The following is a 19272-nucleotide window of genomic DNA, read 5'->3' as shown; positions in this document are numbered from 1 at the left end:
AATGTTTCAATAAATCTTAAATTTAGTCCCATCTTATTGTCAATTAATTAAAAAAAACTTTTCATTACCTATTAATATTTGTACTAAAAATTTTGGAAAAATAAAAAATCAAAAATTTAAGATCTATTGAAAATATAGAGATTAAAATTAGACGTTCATATGGGAATGAAATTGAACAAACTTCAAAATACAAGCTGAAAATGGTATTTTAACTTAAAAAAAAAAAAAAAAAAAAAAAAGGGCCTGAGAGAATGACAAATGGGAAATAAAGTTCATAACAAGATGCGCCAACCAGAACCTGTATCCACAGAGGCACATTTTATGCAGTCTAATATTAAAAAAGTATGCAAAGTTATTCCATTTGACATTTAGAGAGCAAAAGATAAGTCTTGAGAGAAAAAAAAAGGGAGAAAAAGAAAAAAGAAAAAGTCTTCAAGATGGAGCAGAGCTGCAATCAGAGCATCCAAAGACGGCCAATCTCTATAAATTAACGACGAAGAAGATCAGCCAGCATCTTTACTTCCTTTGCAGAACCATTTTTGTCTTTTTCCTGACGACTCAAGGTTTTCTGCCTCCAAGGATATCAAAAAGAAAAACCAGCTGGGGGCACCAGCATGGAGAAGCAATCAAGATTCTCCATGGCAAAAGTATTGCCCATCACCAAGGAGCACAAAGAGAATAAATTTAAGTAACAAAGGCAAAGGCAACATCCCACAAAACCATAAATGGATCCCTTTAGTTGCCCCGTTAAAAGAAAATGTTTTGAGTAATTTTTATCTTTCTAGAGTTATTTCTCTTTTTTACTACCTTCATTTTGCCTCCTTATTTGCCACAGTTTGCCTTCTTTACCAAGGCGCACGAGAGAAAAAAGATTCATCGTGCATCAAGAAGGCATCCATATTTAACAGAACCCAGTGTTATAACTTATCTCCATAGTTTCTACTACCCATATATGTAAATATGTTTTTGTTTTTGTTCTCATAAAAGACATGGGCTTCAGCATGTATAAGGTCTAATTCCTTGCAGAAAAGGAGTGATCCAAACCTGTGCCAATATTTGGCTTGCCTGTACCTAAGGGCTGTGACTGGCTATTGAAATTCCGAGGTGATTGACTTTGCAGAGCCTCGACATGGAAATCACCCCAACTTTCTGTACCGCTGTAAGTCTCTAACGTGATACTCTGAACACCAGCAGCCAGCAAATCTTGACTGGAGTTTGCTGGGCTTAATGGGGCAACGTCATTAGAAGTTTGAGTTGAAGGTAGCATTATCCATTTGCTATAATCATTTCGCCTCCTCACCTTATCCCCCTAAGATACAGTAGTTCAAATACAAAATTAGAGAACAATATGAGATTACTTTCTTTTAACTTGTTACACTGTGAGGATGCAAACTTCTTACAGCACCGGTGGGGCTCAATCACCCTTTTTCAGGTGTGTTTTGACAAATTTAATTCTTCAAACTTAGACCAAATCCCAAAATACTTGAAGAGGCCGCTCAAACCTCCCAGTTATATAGATAAGATGGCTAAGATATCCCAAGTTCCAACACAAAACTCCCCATTGCAGACTTAATAATCACCCCTCCACACAAAAAACAAAAACAAAAACACAAGCAAAAAACAAAAACAACTTCCCACAGAGAATAACGAAACAAATTGAGAATCCACAACTAACCTGTACTTCTAATGAAGTGGATATCATCCGCAACGCATCCAATATTACTGGGATATTGTCAGTTAGAGATCGAACCTGCAAAAAAGTCAAAAAGATGATATAAAAACCCTCAGCCGGAGTGTTTGCACCCTCATTCACACAATAAGTCCAAACACTTCCATGATAAGCGGCTTCATTTCACACCCAGCCAATTCATAAGATCTATCAAAAGAAACTATTTGATATTTTTTCCCTGATAGGAAAGCATAAGAAATTTTTATAGCAGCAAAAGAACGAACAAGACAGCCTAAGGGCCTAGGGTAGAGGAAACCATAACTAAGCCTCATAACCAGGGTGCATTAACAACCCTATCTAACATATCCTCATAGAGAACATTCTACCCTAACTTCAGAGAAGTACGCTCACACGTCACAGCTCAAATATCTTCAAAAAAGAAAAAAGAAAAAAGAAACAGAGAAAAAGAAAAGAGTTCCATGTTTTAATAAACTAACGGATCATCCTCAATTTGAACCTTCACTGAAAGTGGCTGCCTCATAATAGCTAAAGACTATAAATGACCAAGTGGCTTTGCCTAAATATTTGATCAGGTCCTTTCAGTGTTTTAAGAAGCCCTCTCGGGTGTGCACCTAGGCTCAAGGCCCAGGTTTAGCATCTTGCCTTGAAAAGGTGAGGCTCACAAAATAAGGCATGCTTCAAGCGTGCACTTTCTGTGAAGCCACGAGGCTCAAAGCCCCGGATCTTGGGGCTTTTTCATTATATTTAAAGAATAGTAATAATTGAGGGTTCCTTCTTTATTAACTAAAAAAATCAAATTTACTAAGCTTAAATGCAAAATTTCTTGAGTTTAAGGATCTTTTTTTTCCTTTATATTTCCACTTCAACTAAGCTTTCTCTTCTTAATGTAGTACTTTTATATATAGTACGCCTCACAAAAGAGAGTAGTACTTCTTTTTGTGCCTTGCACTTAAGCCCTAAGAGACTATTGCACTTTATTGCACCTTCAGCTTTTAAAAAACACACTGGGTCCTTTACTCTAGCCAAAGGAGGTTCTTCCAAGGTCAAAAATTATATGGGACCTTTGTTGATGATGTCCCCAAAAGAGCCACACCTAAAGAGCTGCCTAACTATTATGAAAAATGACCCTTGAAGCTTTTGGGCAACCCATGTTGACACCACCTTAGGAAAAGGAAAGCAAAATCTTTGTGGCTAACAACACTTTTGACCGTTGTTTGGAAGTTTAAATTGGAGAGGAACAGAAAAATGTTTAAAAAAATTTCTCAATGATTTGAACTTTGGGACTTCGTTAAAACCCTTGATTTCCTCTTGGCGTACCCTATTCTAAATCCTTTCGTAAATATGATTTAGGCCAACCGTAATAGTTCGTCCCACTCCATATCTTTCATATATCATATAAAAAAATATTGTTCCTTCTCAAACAAAATAAAATAAAATAAAATAAAAATATTGCAAAACAATCCACAATTCCCAGGAACCCTAAAAACTGTGGCAGTAAGAATGATATGCCTGGTAAGAAAGAAGACAAGCCTCATATAATGATGGGAACATAACAAGAGCAAACCTTAAAAAGCCAGTTGCAAAGATATGACAACTACATCACACTTAAAACACAGGCAAATTTGTATAGATAAGCATACAACTAAACTTCAGTAAACTATGTTGCTATGTTGACAAATTATGTATATTTGTTGTTAATTAAGCCTCAAACTGGATTACACCTTAAGGCGACAAGCCCCTTGATTGGTTGCCTCAAAGCGAGAGGCAACAAAAGGATGAGGCAACCTAGGGTCTGGTCATAACCTATCAAACTATTTCAAACTATAATGTTGCGTTTGTGCTCCACTTCTCCCATCCTATTAAAAAAAAAACAGTACAAAATAAACTTAAAACCACCTCACTGGCCACTGCTAATGCTGAAGAAGCAAAATGCAAACCCAACCTACTAAAAATTATAATATAAAATATAATTTTATAATTATATTGATTAAATTAATTGAAGTTTTATTTAAGAAACAAACTTCAAAAGAATGAAGAAAGACAGAGAATAAATAAAAAGCTTAACCACAGACTGAATAATAAGACAAGAAAAGTGGAAGAAACTTTACCCACTGATCAACAAAAGGGAAACGGTGACCAAGTGAAGAAACCTCACCCACTCACCGACTGAAAGCCATTGAAATAATTGGAAAAACCTTGAAGAAGAAAAAGTACTCTCATTTTAAGAAGTGATGACTGATGACTAGTTCAAAGATGAAATCGAAGGGAAGAATGAAGAAGAGAATTTGAAAATATTAAGAAATTGAAGAGTTCATAGGAAGTCCATATATAGGCCTTTTTCCCGAGCTTCTTAGATTTGGTTTTGTGGGTATGAAGCATTTTTTTTAAAGAAAAAAAGTAGCATAACAGTTGGGTGCTTGTTTCCATCAATGGCAAAGGCACCAAAAGCATATCGAGACGGCTGTTGGGCGAGTGCCTGACTGAAGACACTTGCCCAAGCACTTCAAGAGGCAACTAAACCCCAAGTCGCCTTGCCTCTCACCTCAGGCGTGCGGTTGGGATTGCCTTAATAATACACTCATTACCTATGGAGCATTCCTTTTTAGTAAATCACATTTCCGAAATAAAGTATAGAGGCTAGGAGAGACCCATAACTGGAAAATGAGCACCATACTAAAAATAAAACGTGGGTTAAATATAATAGAAAAAGAGTAAAAATTATATAATTATTATCATGTATATAAAAACAGAATAAAATTGAGAGAAAAAAAAGAGACAGAGAGAGAGGGTGGGGAAAGAACCTCAGTTCTCAATTCCCTTAATTTACCTACCATTTTGAAGCTGGCCACCAAATGAATTGGAACCCATCCATCTTCATCCATCTTCCCTCTCAAGAAAGTATCTTTTACTAAGTTCCCATCGCTGCAATTAATTTCAAAATTCCAACACAAGATAAAGATGATAAGGAAAACCACAAATTTAGTAATCTGTTAAACATATATAACATAAAAAAAACACCTGAAATAGTATTCTATCTGATGGACTATCCTAGCATATAACTGAGGGTCTGAAGCAGGAAAAAACACTGCGTTAGGTGGTATTGGAGCCACAAAAGGTACACTTCTAAGGGCCTCCTGAGGAGGAGCTGCGACATATACCACTGGAGGCACAAATTCTGCAAATAGACTCAAGCGTTAAGCAAGTTCACATGATAAAAACCATAAACCTCACAAAAGCAGCGTATATTTTACCGTGGAAAGGTATAGGACCCCCAAGAGGCCTCATAGATGAAGGAACAAAGGTAGCATTACTAGGGGGGGGTGGAGGCCTTATATATCTTTGAACAACTCTCTGAGGCTGTCCATAATTACGATGGGGATTCCAATCATGGTTTCCACGATCATGATCACGCCTGGAGCCATGATTGTGATGGTGAGAACTATCACCACGTGGATAACCAGACCCACGACGACTAAATGAATTACGTTGATGTTGATAGCTATGATCATTTTGTGATTGCGAAGCAAATGAACTCCTCTGAATGTGCTCCTTAGAGGATGGATTACTAGGAGTTGTATCAATTATGGAACCTGGAGTTGTCGACTGTTGAGAGACACCACCACTGTGTGAATTGCTAGCACCACTACGTTTCATCGACTTCTGACGATGAGTTGGAGTTAGGGTTGGAGTTAGTGTCGGAGTTGGAGCTGGATTTGGATTTGGATTCGAAATTGGACTTGCACTATTACATTCTTTATATGGCAAGGATGGTGGATTCCCTATCCCCTGATTACAAAATGAAGAAAGATGTAAATGAAAGTTCAAAGTAATTATTAACATTGATTAATTTAAGCAAAAACTATGAGGCAACAACCAATTATCAATAAACTGATCACCCGTTTTCAAAATGTTCAAAAAGAACAAAAAAATATAGCAAATAAAATAATCATTAATCAGTAACCATGTATGTCCTTGTTCAACAGGGCCAACACAGTAGAGTATCGATGCAGCATTGTAATGATGAGATCGCCCATTCTATCTGTTTTATTCATGAGAACATAGTGAATTGGCCAAATGAAGAATGCCGTTACAAAGAATAAAGAAGGTGGCAGGGTTAACATCTTTTAGTTCATCGACAGTATCAAATATTACATAAAACCAAAACTGTGGAGAGTTGACATCGTTTGGTTTAATCGATTATATCAAATATTCCTAATGTAATCGATTATATCAAATATTCCTAATTGCTACTACATAATACCTTCAACCAACAAGCAAAGAATACCATAAGGCCTAAACTGACTTCCATGACCCTTTTATCCCAACCCTAACTTATTCCCCAAGTAAATATATGCTAGCCTTACCCCTGACTTTGATTGATAATGAATACAAGAAATACGTGTGTGCGTGTATTAGCCCAAAACCACGCAAGCACAAGTTGCCTTCATCAGCATGGCCGAGATACTGAAATAGATCACTCAAAACAAATCATTTCAATGTAAAACGTATTTCGGGTTCAGGTTCCAAAGAAAAACGACATTGTAACTGAATATTTAAATTTTTAGCACGCATCCTTATTTTAACAAAACCAACTAAAAACTACGTGAGAAAATGAAAGGTCAGAACCTCGCATGCAGGGCCAATAGATCCATCCACTGAATCTTTCGGTGATTCCAAAGACGATTTAGTTGAAAACCGAGTGGACTCTGATAAGGCTGGCCAAGATACAGCCCCCATAACAGGCCCTACCTCCACGGCCCCATTAGACAGCTTATTCCAGGCGGGCTTATTTCCCGCATTGGACAGTGACTCATTCCCACTCTCTGATCTCTCAGCTCCAGCTGGTTCTTCCACAGCTAAAGAAGAGGACGGTGAAGAAGAAGGGAAAGAAGAACGCGGTTCAACAATAGCCGCCGAAGATGTCATGTTCGCTGGAGAAGACGGAACAACAGCAGGAATTTCCAACTCACCACGGACAATCTGAGTCCACGGCGACGACACTGGGCGAGTGGAGCGGCGTGATTTAGGGCTACTTACGTTTTGACCGGAGTGACGAGAATGATGGGCGGGGGCGGTGGCCATTGCAGGATTGTTATCAGATAAATTAGTAGCAGCCATAACAACAAACAAACAAACAAAAAAACTGCGAGTTAGGGTTTTCTGAGCGCGAAGTCGAAAGGTTAATCGATGAACAAAAGGGGGGAAATGTACAAAAGCGATCAAAAAACTTTCGTCGAGTTAAAGAGCTGGAATCAAGAAACAACAACGACGACGAAAAGGATTCGAAAATGTGAAGGAATTTCCAAAAATTTCAGCGATCAGATCACGGAAAGAGAAAGAGAGAGACGAAGATGAAGGGGTTTGTGGGAGGGAGGAGCAGCGGAGACGGCTCAGAACAAGAATTCTCTCTCTCTCTGAAACGCTTGTCTCTCTCTTTCTCTCTCCTCTTTTTTGGTTGCTTCTCACTCGAAATTCTCAGGATACTTTGCCCTTGCCTGGTTTATGTGCATGCATGATTACGATAATGCCCCTCGTCTGCTATTTTGTTTATGGGCTTCGTTCGACTTCATTCCGGCCCAATTTCATTACCAATTTTTGTCGGAAAGAGAATTTGTGATATATATATATAAGGAATTTAGTGATGAAAAATGACCGCCATGATTGGAGAGGAATACGAAGAATAGTTTCGTTTCTTACAAATAATAAATTTTACATTAATCTTAAATTAAGATATAAATAAATTTATTTTTATTTTCTTTTAAATATAACTAAATTTTGAATGATTAATGTCCGTCTTAATTTTATATAGCAATGTATTAATTATCCATACTATCCTTCCTACATCATTAATGAAAAGTTCAGAGTGAAGATGAGAGAGTTAAAATGAGCACGACCAATGATAATACCATAGAGTGAATAGGGAAGAGTCCTATTTTGAATTTGATTAATTGAATACTAGCACAAGTGCAAGGGAGAGAGGAGGAGTACAAGCATAAACATGTGGGAGAGAAGAAAAAACTAGCATGTGAGAATACTATCGTACGGATGAGTTTAATTTTATCCTCTCAAAATCATGATAGGTTAATATGGATAATTGACAAGTTATTGACAATGACAAACATGCATATTTTGTTATTTAAAAAAAACTTGAGATGTGTGATATCAAGTCATTAATCATCTTAATTTTACGTCACTCAAAATGAATATAAACTCGATAATTTAGAGGACTGATGGGACAATTGCATGGAGAAAATAAAAAATAATCTCGAGTTTCAAAATCAATTCTCAAGTGAATTTACCACTTTAATTCTAAATGGTATACTTCCTCTTCCTTCCCCTTCCATTCCTCTTTACTGCGTTCAATTTAAATCATGGACTAAATTTCAATTATGCCCTTGGAAAATGGTTATCCGTACGAATAAATAAATAACCATCTGTTTAACAGTTTCTGTTTGACCCGGCCCTACCTCCACAGCCTGCTACTGTCGCCGCTCCTCACTCTCTCACGGCCACCTATATACTGTCGCCGCCACCTCTCTCTCACGGCCACCTCTCCACTCTCTGTCTTACGGTGCTACAACTGCAAAAGGAAAGCAAAATCGGTTGTTAAAGTGATCGATCCTATTGGAACCAGAACCAATTGGTTCAGTTTTTAACCGAAAACTGGAAGTCTTCAGTTATACTTCATCGTGCACGTGCTCCCGTTAATCGAAAGCAGATGTCAAATTTCAATCGGCCATCGCCGGGGAGCGGCATGGAAGATGGTGATTCCGACGAGCCGGCCGATCCCTCCATGACGACTGTATCTCATCATGTTTTCGAAGACGATGCCGGGAAATCGGTATTCTCCATTGCTATCATCGAGGTATCCGATACTCCCCTTCCATTTATTTTTTTAAATTTTATGTGGACGGAGAAACTTCGATAAATGCTTTGCGTAATTGCGATGAAACTGCAGAATATGGAAGAGGAATACGGCCTTTATGTGTGGCCCTGTAGTATTATTCTGGCCGAGTATATTTGGCAGCAGAAAACGCGATTTGTTGGTGCTAATGTCGTTGAGGTACTCGCGTGTTATTAATTTCCTTTCATTCCGTCTCCAATGAGTTCTCCTGAATGTAAATAATCAGTTGAGTTAGGGTAATCTGCTTGATTGTGTTATAACGGGGAAGTTTAATGGCTAGGATGATTCTGTGACCTCCGAATTGGTTGCAGCTTGGTGCTGGTACTTCATTGCCTGGATTGGTTGCGGCTAAATTGGGCGCTAATGTCACCTTGACTGATGATGCTAATAGAGTGGAGGTATAGCTTCGTCTTAGTTACTGTTCCTCAACATAATATAAGTTTCACTTCATGCGCCAACTGTAAAATCATGGGGAAGAGATTGTCAATGGCTATATTAATTCGAGCATCATGGGCAGTTAGATGCTTGATCTTCATATTCTTTCTGATGGCCGACTCTTCAATCTGCAGGTGCTAGACAATATCAGGAAAGTTTGTGACCTGAATAATCTAAAGTGTAACGTAAATGCATTGCTTGTATTATTTTTCTTGCTAATTTTTTCTTTTGAGAGAACGATTTGCATCTTAACGATCTTGCATAGTGAAGAGTTTCTTGTACGTGCAGATAATGGGACTTACATGGGGGGTCTGGGACATATCAATATTCGATCTACGACCTACAATCATAATTGGGGCTGATGTATTGTACGAAAACAGTGGTAGGACCCTACGATCAATTTGGGATTTAGTTGCCTCTCCACTTTTGCATGTTTATCGAATTTGAATTTGCTGAAATTTAAGTTTGAATTTTGTCTGGAAGCATTTGATGATCTCTTTTCTACCGTGGCCTTTCTTCTCCAAAATTCACCGGGGTCAATTTTTATTACAACCTACCACAATCGCAGGTAATTTGATAGTTAATATTTTCTTGCATGACGGGGGAAGGGGGGCGGAATTGACGGTGCCATGGTCACGATGGTTATGATTGTGATTATTATCTTTTTATTTTTTATTTTTTATGAGAACTATTCGATCATAATTGTGACTATTATCATCATCATTATTATAGTTTTCGACCTTTACCAATTTACTATCTTTCAAATTGTATAGCGGGCACCATCTGATTGAGTTCTTGATGGTCAAATGGGGGTTGAAGTGCGAAAAGCTTGTTGATGGCTTTGCATTCATGCCATCGCAAAAGGCAGCAAAGCTGAGTGGCAATATTCAATTGGCTGAGATTGTTCTCAATTCCGAACCAGTCAAGGTAACGTAATGCATTTATTAATTTGTGCAAGTCTTTTTTAGTACATATGGGATGAGAGACCTTAACCTCTTGGTTGAGGGCATATGCTCTAATATCCTCTAGATAAGCTATGCTCTAATATCCTCTAGATAATCTCTTGGTTGAGGGTATATGCTCTAATATCCTATAGATAAGCTATGCTCAAGTTGACATATTTGCATATTTGCATTTTTTTTTAAAGATGAGTTTGGTAACCTCGATTTATAATATTTTACTTGTAACAGGAGAATTCTATGATGAAATGACGAAGTTTACAAGTGTGTGGTGGAAGTTTACAAGTGTTTGGTGGAGTTGTTAAATTCATTAGTCTTTGCCCACTTTGATGTGAGTGAGAATATGTTCCCCGTCTATTTTAGGCAACCTTGTAATAAGTTGAATAGAATATTGTTTGAATTTTTTTAGATAACCCTTGTGAAAACTAGTGCATTCGTGCAAGCTGAAACGTTAATTATGTATAACTTGTATTGCATGAAATACCTGATTTTTGGGAGTTCTATTACATGTATTAAAAGGAGCTATTGTAAATTACAAACCATCAGTAAGCCAACAGTTTTTCTTTTCCTGTCCTATTGAGGATGGCGAATAACTAACTTGTCACTGCCTTATCAGTTATCCATTTGCATAGTTGTGGGTCCATAATGTGAAGTTGAACAACATTTATCACAGTTCCCTGAGGCAGTGGCGTGCTAAATTGCCGGCAGGTGTCAGCTGAAAAAAAAAACATTGTGACTCATCATTCACCCAACACTTTACTATTCTTCATCTGCCGACAAATCTGCCAGGAGAGGGGGAGGGAGTTGAATCAAGTAATTTGGTTGTTGTTTGTTGTTGCCAAATCTATGTTTAATACTTTCGAGACTTTCTTATAAGTTGTACAATAACTTTTATTAATTCATGATCTAGTCTCCACCACCCCCATAAAAGATGGAAGTTGGATAACTGTATGCCCATTTGTGGTATCAAGTTGGAATTAAGTTTTTGGAACATTCATAATGACTATCCTGATTCGACTTCTCTTCCCTGCCGGGTTTCCTGCATAAAATTTTATTGTTTTCAGGTGTATTGAGCTTTAATGAAGTAGCTTAAATCTGAATCCTATTATATTCTTATCCATAAAGTTCAGTTGGGTATGAGTTGGTGAATCTAAAAATAGATGTGGTGAGTGGATGCAGGTAGTAGAGAGTAGAGACATCGCAATAATGGGAACTTTTTCTCTAATTGGAGACAGCTGAGAATACAGGCAAAAATAAAGGCATCCCATTGGTGATAACATAAAAGAAGAACCTTGTATAAAAAAAGGAGAATAATTGATGTTGTTCTTCTTCTTTTTTTCTTTTTCTCATAAAAAAAAGAAGAAGAAGACACTTGTACTGTGATTTCAACAGTACTGAATAAAAGCTAGCAAACGAGACACACAATTAGGAGTAGCTTTTAGTTCACTGCCCTACAATTCTTCCTGATCTCCTGACCTCCGGTGATGCTACTCATCTTGATCATAGAATTAACAAATGCACGGTTAAAAGCTTCCTTTGAGCTTGCAAACTTATAAACAAGATTATTGGTCTTAGGAAAGTTGAGTAGAGCTTGATCAGAAGAAAACAGACCCTTCTTTTGTAGTATCAGTCTGTAATAATTGTTGTCAAATGTGGTTGGGGAAGTATCCATGTTAGAGCCAGCATTTTTTGCTTTATTGTTTACTGGGCACATGTTTCTTAGGCTTGCTGCGAAGGATGGATTCATTTCAGGGTCGACGTTGCTGGCTGGACTGAAGTTGCGGATTCTACCTTGAAAGGATGAGCAATGAGCAAATCCTAAGGTGTGTCCTCCTGCATTATATATAATATTGAGTCTACTGTCATGCTTATGCTTTATAAGAATATCTTTAATAGTTTAGCTTTCTTCTTTCTTTAATCATATTTTATGCTGAACGATATTGTTGGATATTTGTTGACGTTTCAGTGTTGACATTTTCATCCTGATTTTGAATTTGTATGTGGTTTACCTGAAAGAGCAACTAGGTCGTCCAAGGATAATCCCCTTTGTGAGAAGCTCTGCTGCAGCTGAGAAATGTTGAAGCTTGGAGATGGCAATTGTATCGTTTCGCTAGCCTTTGATATCCTTCCATCCTTTCTCCCTTTAGGAACATCCCATGTTGGACCTCCAGACTACAAGACAGACACAAAAGTATACCCTTTTAGAGAGAGTTTTGGACTTCATAATTTCAAACCATCTTGTTTGCAAGGCAAAAAGTCAATTGAGTTGTATGTTTTCTTACAAGCACGACCGCATCCCTTGCCGCCAGAGCCAAGATATCAGCACAAGAGACAACACCAGGGCAATAGGATTCCAGTTCGTTCTTCGCATTGTCGATCACAAAAAACGAGTGCAAAGACAAATTGGGTGGCCCATCTTTCTCAGCTTTGTTGTTGCCTACTGAATTCAGCAGTATAGATGCATCGCAACCCTTCAACCAAGCAAACAAAACCAGTTTAGTTTTGTCAAAAACACAGAGAAGTTTAAACATGCTGAGAATTCTAAAGAGAATAGAATACCCTAATAAAGCAGTCATGAAAGTGCATCCGGAGGAGTGCAGCAGGAACAGTCTTGTCTTTGTAAGCCGCAGCCCTGACAGCTTTAGTAACAATAAAGTCGGCACCAGGGCATGTCTTCTCGTAGTAGTCTAAGCTCAGTGAACTCCCCAAAGACAAAACAGACAGCAAAAGAATTGCAAAATGTGAGAATTCCACAGCAAAGGAGGCCATGACCTACAAATACAGGTACAAAAGCTACTACAATCTCTCTTTATTAAACAAAGCGAGTGTTGGTACATTAAAGTTGAGATTGTGTGGTTATTTATAGGAAATGAAAGGGTGATAGAAGAGTTAGGATACAAAGCCGTGACATGATAGCGGCCCCCAGACGTTGAACATCAATGCAAATAATGGAGAAGTGATTCTGAAGCAATGCTGATCCAACAACATGCACGACACTGGCTGCTGTTGCTCTTTGAACCTCAACTTTTGGACTTGGGAGAGGGACAAAATCATGCAAAATTTTGGTAATTATGTTTGCTTTGGATAAAATAAAAGATTTTGAAACCCAAAAAGGTTTTACCATCCTCTTGTTGTAGTTTTTGGCATCTTTTAGTTGGTCCCAAATAATTTGGTGCACTTTAACAAAACACGGTTTTGAAGGGGTCGAAGTTTTCTACATTTATAAAGTAAAAAGGTATGCTACACTCAAATCATTAAAGGGTAGATTGCAACGTTTTCTTTTAACAGGCTTGATCGAATTTTATAAACTTTAAGTTAAAGTTGTAAATTCCGTCCTATAATTTGGAGGTTAATCTCTATGGTCTATAATTGGAATTTAGTTTTGATGGTTTCATAAAACTCTCATATAAATGGTTTTTATCAAAGCATAAAGACTATTTATAAGGTTCTATCAAACCATAAAAACTAAATTCGAATTAACATTTATTTATTTGATAAGAAACAACCATGTATATTTCATTGGGAAACGGAAGAACAACCTAAGGGCAAGAGATTGAGAAGACCCCTCCCCAAAGAGCTAATGAAGAAAAGTTCTAATGGTTAAAAATCATCCAAAGACTATAAATACAAAAGAATTTGATGTGATTTGTGCACTATCAAGAGGCGACATGTTGAACAAAAGCCCAAAAAGAATAAAAAAAAAGCATATTTCTCTTCAAAATTACGACTATTTTTTTCTTTCTATAGGCATCACAAAAGAGACCGCGTAGCACATCTCCAATCAAAGCAATTGGAGCTAAATTCTAACTTTCTTCAAACTATAAGGACCAAATTTGTAATTTAACTATTATGAATTTATAATTATGATCCTTGGAAGGTTGTGAAAATATTACTTAGTTTGTAAATGGTGATAACGTCTGTCTGTTTATAAGAATTTGATAGATATTATTTCGTGGAAGAGTTGTCTTAAGTCCACCTGATAACATTTAGTTTTCCTACTTTAATTCTTTGGTTAAATAAAAACCACATATGTTTGATAAAAAATGGTTATCTAATTCATCTTTAGTTATCATGCTTTTTTGTTTCATTAGAAGAAAATAAGAAGCTTGTTCTAAGCTACTTTACTGTGGCTGTAATTTATATCCTCTAAACAAACTTGTGAGAAATTCCATTGGTATGGAATCTAAAGGTAGATTCATTCCAATTTATGTCTAAGCCTCTAAGGCATGAAAAGGATTAATTGTGCCAAAGATAACAAAAATGTGAACAAGAAAATGTTATACAAATGTTCAGTTGTACTTAGTAATATATCCTTTGATGAAACTAACCCATATATAATTCAAGGTAATAAATGGAATTGGTCAAGATCAAATACTATTGTAAAACACATATATTTTGAAAGTTAAAAAGGGGAAAATGTGACAACTACACTTTAACAAACATTTTATTTTTTTGTACCAAGGATTTGAATTATTTGCATTTGCATGGATTAATCTAACTCATCAAATTATAACACATTGATTTAAAATTAGGAATCTCTTTGAATAATAGGTAGTTGGGATAGAGCTTTCTAGTTTGTTTATAGCTTGATATTTAAGCTTATTGCATTGTTAATTGTAGTCAAATCATACACCTGCCTGGTTATTAATGAAAAAAATTTACATTTTTGGTGCAATTATTTGAACTTTGACATCTCTTCTAAACAAAGCCTTTTGGGAAAGTAAAAAGCGTGTGGCATCAATTTATGGGCCCAAAAAGTAAATATACCATATATATCCTTTCAATTTTATAAGTTTCTCAATGGAATTAGGAGTAAATGATGGTGGATATGGGTAAATAATACACATATTATATACATACATAAAAAAATTGTCTCTGTTACTTTTGTCATTAAAATTGTCTCTGTTACTTTTGTCATTACTTTTTTATTAGCTTTAAGTCTTACTTTGCATGTGTATTGTTTATTTTCAACCAAATCTGTGAAGAACTTACTTTTTTTTTTTTTTAGTATACCAACAATGAAAATATAAGAATTTGAATCCCTAACTCTAAGATAAGTAAATGTCAATTATTTCAGTAATGGAAGTATAACTTTCTAAAAATAGATATAGATTTAAAAATATGAATAATAATAATACTAAAAAAAGAATAGAATACTTTCCAACTCATGATGAGTTATTTATTGTTATTATTTTTTCCCAAAACAATTTAAGTGGTCATGAAATGTAAATAGGTAAACATGAGATGAACGTCATGATAGTAAGTATATTCTCATTTTTTAGAGGTTAAAGATTTAAATTTATATTCTCATTCTTTAAAAGTCAAAGATTTAAATTATCATACTGTAATAACCCCACCTCCTAAGACTACTAAAAAGGGGATCAATGCATAAATATTCTCATTGAGGAAAATAAAGTAAATTAAAATAGAATAATCATGATTTTGAATTGCTTTAGGTATATAAGAAAGTGTTCTGACATTATCTCAAAATCTTAAATCGTTCAACCTGGGCATCATTTTTAACAACAAACAAATTATATATAATAAAAAAAATATAATAAAACCATGAATGTAATAAAAACAAAACATGCGAAAATATAAAGGGTCAAATGCAGAAGCGAATTCTGGTTCATTTGGCACTGTCATGGATTCCTCTTGTCAGTCGCCCGAGTGTCCTTGCCCTTACCTGAAAAAAATAAAGATAAAGGATGAGTATAAAATACTCAGTAAGTGATCTCATTACCGGGATCAGACTATGCATCCACGAGCAAAGAAAGATAGCCCGTGGCTCATACAGCTACATCGATTTTTGATGATGAAAGGAAAACCAAAAGACGTACTATCTTGCCTTGAAACACATGTCTAGCGGCCCGTAGGCACACCGTCAAACATGATAATAACATGAACGTGAACCCGTCGACTCACGCATGTCTAGCGGCCCGTAGGCTCGCCGTCAAAACATGAAAATAACATGAACGTAAACCTGTCGGCTCACGCATGTCTAGTGACCCGTAGGCATGCCGTCAAACATGAAACATGAAAAAGTAACATGAGCGTAAACCTGTTGGCTCATGCATGTCTAGCGGCCTGTAGGTACACCGTCAAACATGATAATAACATGAACGTAAATCTATCGGTTCACGCATGTCTAGCGGCCCGTAAGCACACCGTCAAACATGAAACTAGACCCGTAGGTCTTCTGAAACAAAATCATAATACTGATTAGAAATTTGAACATGCTTATAATACTTGTAACTGCCATGCAACACGCAAAACATAATGACAAACAAAATCATACTCCATAGTCCACCAAGTAACTTTATAGGTCTAATTTAGGTCACCTGACATGAAGGCACTGGTAATAAAATTAAGTAAATCCTCGGGGTCCAAGTCCAAAGGATAACCAACCAACTTACACAAAACTTACCCAAACTAAAACTCTCCGTTGAAAAGAATGGTCTTTTCTTTGATAGCAACGCCCCAGAATCTTCCAAAATCCAAATCCTGAAAGTCGACACAATGGGTAATAACTAAAATTGTTTCAAACACCAAGTGACACTCCAAAAAGACTCAAACACCAACCTTTGCTCAAAATAATCCAACTCTTACCCAATCTCAAAAAGGCAGTGGCGGACGAACGACATCGACTTGACTGGGTGCAGCGGTAGAAGCGAAACTGGACGGTTGGGCGCAGCGGCCGACGACCGGCATTCTGTCGCTACGACGGGACAATGCTGACGCTGGCGAGGCGACGCTGCGGCTAGGGTTTGGAAGGAATGGAAGAAGAAGAAGGAAAAAGAAGGGGGACGGCGCGTGCGTGGGTTGAGGAGAGAGAGAGAGAAAACTTACTTTTTTTTTTCTTTTTCCCTTTCTCTTTTTTTTTTTTAACCTTTCCTTAAGTATAAATAACAAAACTAAACTTTTTCCTTTTCCATTTTAAAAACAAATTCCTTAATAAATTTCCAAAATATATATATACTTACATATATTTTCTTTTAAAAATCCAATAAACATATTTAATTATCTCCATAGATAATCAAATCTCCAAATGCAAGCCAAAATAAAACTCAATTAATTTCAAATAATTAAATCATATTTTAGCTTAGCTAAAAAACATAAATCTCATATAATTTATCAGTACCACTAAAAAAAAAAAAAAAAAAAAAACAACAATTAAATTCATTAAATGGCAGGATGTTACATTCTACCCCCTTTAAGACATTTTCGTCCTCGAAGTTCTAATCCTGAAAAAGCTCGGGATAATGCACCCCATGTCGTCTTCGCGCTCCCACATTGCTTCCTCGAACTGGTGATTCTGCCAAAGAACCTTCACCAAAACTATCTTCTTGTTGCGCAAAACTTTCACTTCCCTGGCCAGGATTCGAATGGGCTCCTCTTCGTAGCTCAGGTTCTCATTTAAATGAAAAAGCTCATAATCCACAACATGAGATGAGTCTGCTATGTACTTCCTCAACATGGAAACATGAAAAACATTGTGAATTGTAGAAAGAGATGGGATCAAGGCCAGCCGGTAGGCTACAGGGCCAACCCGCTCCAAGATCTCAAATGGCCCGATGAAAGAGGGTTCAACTTACCTCTCTTGCCAAACCTCAACACTCCCTTCATAGGTGCCACTTTCAGAAACACCTTTTCACCTACCTCAAACTCTAGATCCTTACGCCTAACATCAGCGTAACTCTTCTGCCTACTTTGAGCCGTTAACATTCGGGCCCTAATCTTTTGTATTGCCTCGTTCATGGTTTATACTAACTCAGGTCCTAGTAATTTCCGCTCACCAACCTCATCCCAGCATACGGTGACCTACAACTCTTCCCATAAAGGGCCTCAAACGGTGACATGCCAATGGTTACCTGATAACTATTATTATAGACAAACTCTATCAAATGCAGGTGAGAGTCCTAACTCCCTGCAAACTCTAGCACACAAACACGTAACATATCATCCAGTGTCTGGTCTAAACGCTCAGTTTGATCGTCAGTTTGTGGGTAAAAAGTCGTACTGAAATCCAAACGTGTACCTAATGCTGCCTGAAGGCTCTTCCAAAAGCTGGAGGTAAATCGAGGGTCCCTATCAGACATGATGGACACTGGTACCCCGTGCAATCTTACAACTTCTTTCATATACAACTGAGCCCACCTACTCACTGAATATGTAGGCTTCCCTGGAATAAAATGTGCCAGCTTGGTGAGTCTGTCCACTATAACCCAAATTACTGTAAAACCCTTCACGGTTCGCGACAAATCTACAATGAAGTCCATCGAGACATGCTCCCACTTCCATTCCAATACGCTCAAAGGTTGCAATAAACCTGCTGGCTTTTATCTTGGGGCCTTTACCTGCTGACACACCAAACACTTACTGACAAACTCTATTATCTCCACTTTCATGTTATTCCACCAGTAGCAACGTTTTAGGTCCTGGTACATTTTGGTACTGCTAGGATGTATTGAAAATGGGGAGTTATGAGCTTCCCATAACAGATCATTCTTGAGGTCACTATCTGTCGGTACACATAAACGTCTTCGAAAAGTAAGACTATTATCTGCTGATAAGGAGAACTCACCACCCTGTCCTATCTTCACCTGTTGCGCTACTTCAACTAAGTAAGGATTACTGCGTTGAGCAACAATGATCCTCTGCCTTAAACTTGGTTGTATCGACAATTGTGTTAACTACGCAGAGACCTCCCCTACCACCACTGCTATCTCGGCCCACTCAAGGTCCTTACATAAACGACTCTGTCTGATGATAAGGGCTGCTAAATGGGTTACCTTCCTACTTAGAGCATTCGCCACTACATTTGCCTTTCCTGGGTGGTACAGAATCTCACAATCATAATCCTTCACTAGCTCCAACTACCTAGGCTACCTCATGTTTAACTCCTTCTGAGTGAAGAAGTATTTTAAACTCTTGTGGTCAGTGAAAATCTGTATCTTCTCGCCGTACAAGTAGTGTCTCCAGAGCAAAGAAAACAGCTACCAACTCCAAATCATGTGTGGGATAGTTCAGTTCATGGTTCTTTAGCTGGTGAGAGGCATAAACAACTACCTTACCTTGTTGCATCAACACGCACCCAACCCTCTCTTGAAGGCGTCACTGTAAATAACAAAACCACCCGTTCCATCTGGTATGGTGAGAACCGGGGCAGTAACCAACCTTTGCTTGAGATCTTGGAAACTATCCTCACAAGCCTTACTCCAAATAAAGGAAGCTCCTTTTCTGGTCAATTGGGTCAGAGGAGTGGCTATACGGGAAAAGTTCTT

The 19272-nt window shown here is 37.3% G+C and overlaps 4 protein-coding genes across 6 annotated transcripts; 1 reads left to right on the top strand and 3 right to left on the bottom strand.

The window, feature by feature from the left end:
* Nucleotides 1-257: 257 nt before the first annotated feature.
* LOC120073184 (la-related protein 1C-like) lies at nucleotides 258-7175 on the bottom strand. Its single transcript, XM_039025855.1, has 6 exons — nucleotides 6317-7175; nucleotides 4942-5476; nucleotides 4709-4865; nucleotides 4522-4612; nucleotides 1676-1750; nucleotides 258-1309 (listed from the first exon to the last, which is right to left on the bottom strand). The coding sequence occupies exons 1-6, from the start codon at nucleotides 6806-6808 to the stop codon at nucleotides 1013-1015; spliced, it is 1647 nt and encodes a 548-aa protein (XP_038881783.1). The 5' UTR covers nucleotides 6809-7175; the 3' UTR covers nucleotides 258-1012.
* An 843-nt stretch (nucleotides 7176-8018) lies between these two features.
* On the top strand, nucleotides 8019-10934 carry LOC120074267 (methyltransferase-like protein 23). 3 transcript variants are annotated; one of them, XR_005480939.1, is made up of 9 exons: nucleotides 8019-8555; nucleotides 8649-8753; nucleotides 8906-8992; nucleotides 9164-9214; nucleotides 9318-9411; nucleotides 9513-9597; nucleotides 9803-9956; nucleotides 10220-10319; nucleotides 10605-10934. XR_005480939.1 is itself a non-coding variant. In XM_039027339.1 (8 exons), exons 1-8 carry the CDS (start codon nucleotides 8409-8411, stop codon nucleotides 10238-10240), a joined length of 744 nt encoding a protein of 247 aa, XP_038883267.1. In that variant the 5' UTR covers nucleotides 8021-8408; the 3' UTR covers nucleotides 10241-10581. The 3 variants fall into 3 exon arrangements, 2 of the variants coding, with proteins under 2 accessions (XP_038883267.1, XP_038883268.1); XM_039027339.1 differs by lacking the exon at nucleotides 10605-10934 and having other exon boundaries at nucleotides 8021-8555; nucleotides 10220-10581; XM_039027340.1 differs by lacking the exons at nucleotides 9164-9214; nucleotides 10605-10934 and having other exon boundaries at nucleotides 8024-8555; nucleotides 10220-10581.
* A 252-nt stretch (nucleotides 10935-11186) lies between these two features.
* Nucleotides 11187-12846, bottom strand: LOC120074266 (peroxidase 64-like). The gene is made up of 4 exons (XM_039027336.1): nucleotides 12548-12846; nucleotides 12271-12459; nucleotides 11998-12160; nucleotides 11187-11821 (listed from the first exon to the last, which is right to left on the bottom strand). Exons 1-4 carry the CDS (start codon nucleotides 12755-12757, stop codon nucleotides 11427-11429), a joined length of 957 nt encoding a protein of 318 aa, XP_038883264.1. The 5' UTR covers nucleotides 12758-12846; the 3' UTR covers nucleotides 11187-11426.
* A 4355-nt stretch (nucleotides 12847-17201) lies between these two features.
* Nucleotides 17202-17746, bottom strand: LOC120073464. Its single transcript, XM_039026311.1, has 2 exons — nucleotides 17584-17746; nucleotides 17202-17524 (listed from the first exon to the last, which is right to left on the bottom strand). Exons 1-2 carry the CDS (start codon nucleotides 17744-17746, stop codon nucleotides 17202-17204), a joined length of 486 nt encoding a protein of 161 aa, XP_038882239.1.
* Between the last annotated feature and the right edge of the window lie 1526 nt (nucleotides 17747-19272).

Source organism: Benincasa hispida, chromosome 3 (assembly GCF_009727055.1).
Source record: "Benincasa hispida cultivar B227 chromosome 3, ASM972705v1, whole genome shotgun sequence".
Taxonomy (NCBI): Eukaryota; Viridiplantae; Streptophyta; class Magnoliopsida; order Cucurbitales; family Cucurbitaceae; genus Benincasa; species Benincasa hispida.
Note: the sequence above shows the minus strand (reverse complement) of the source record. Positions and strands in the feature narration are given on the sequence as shown.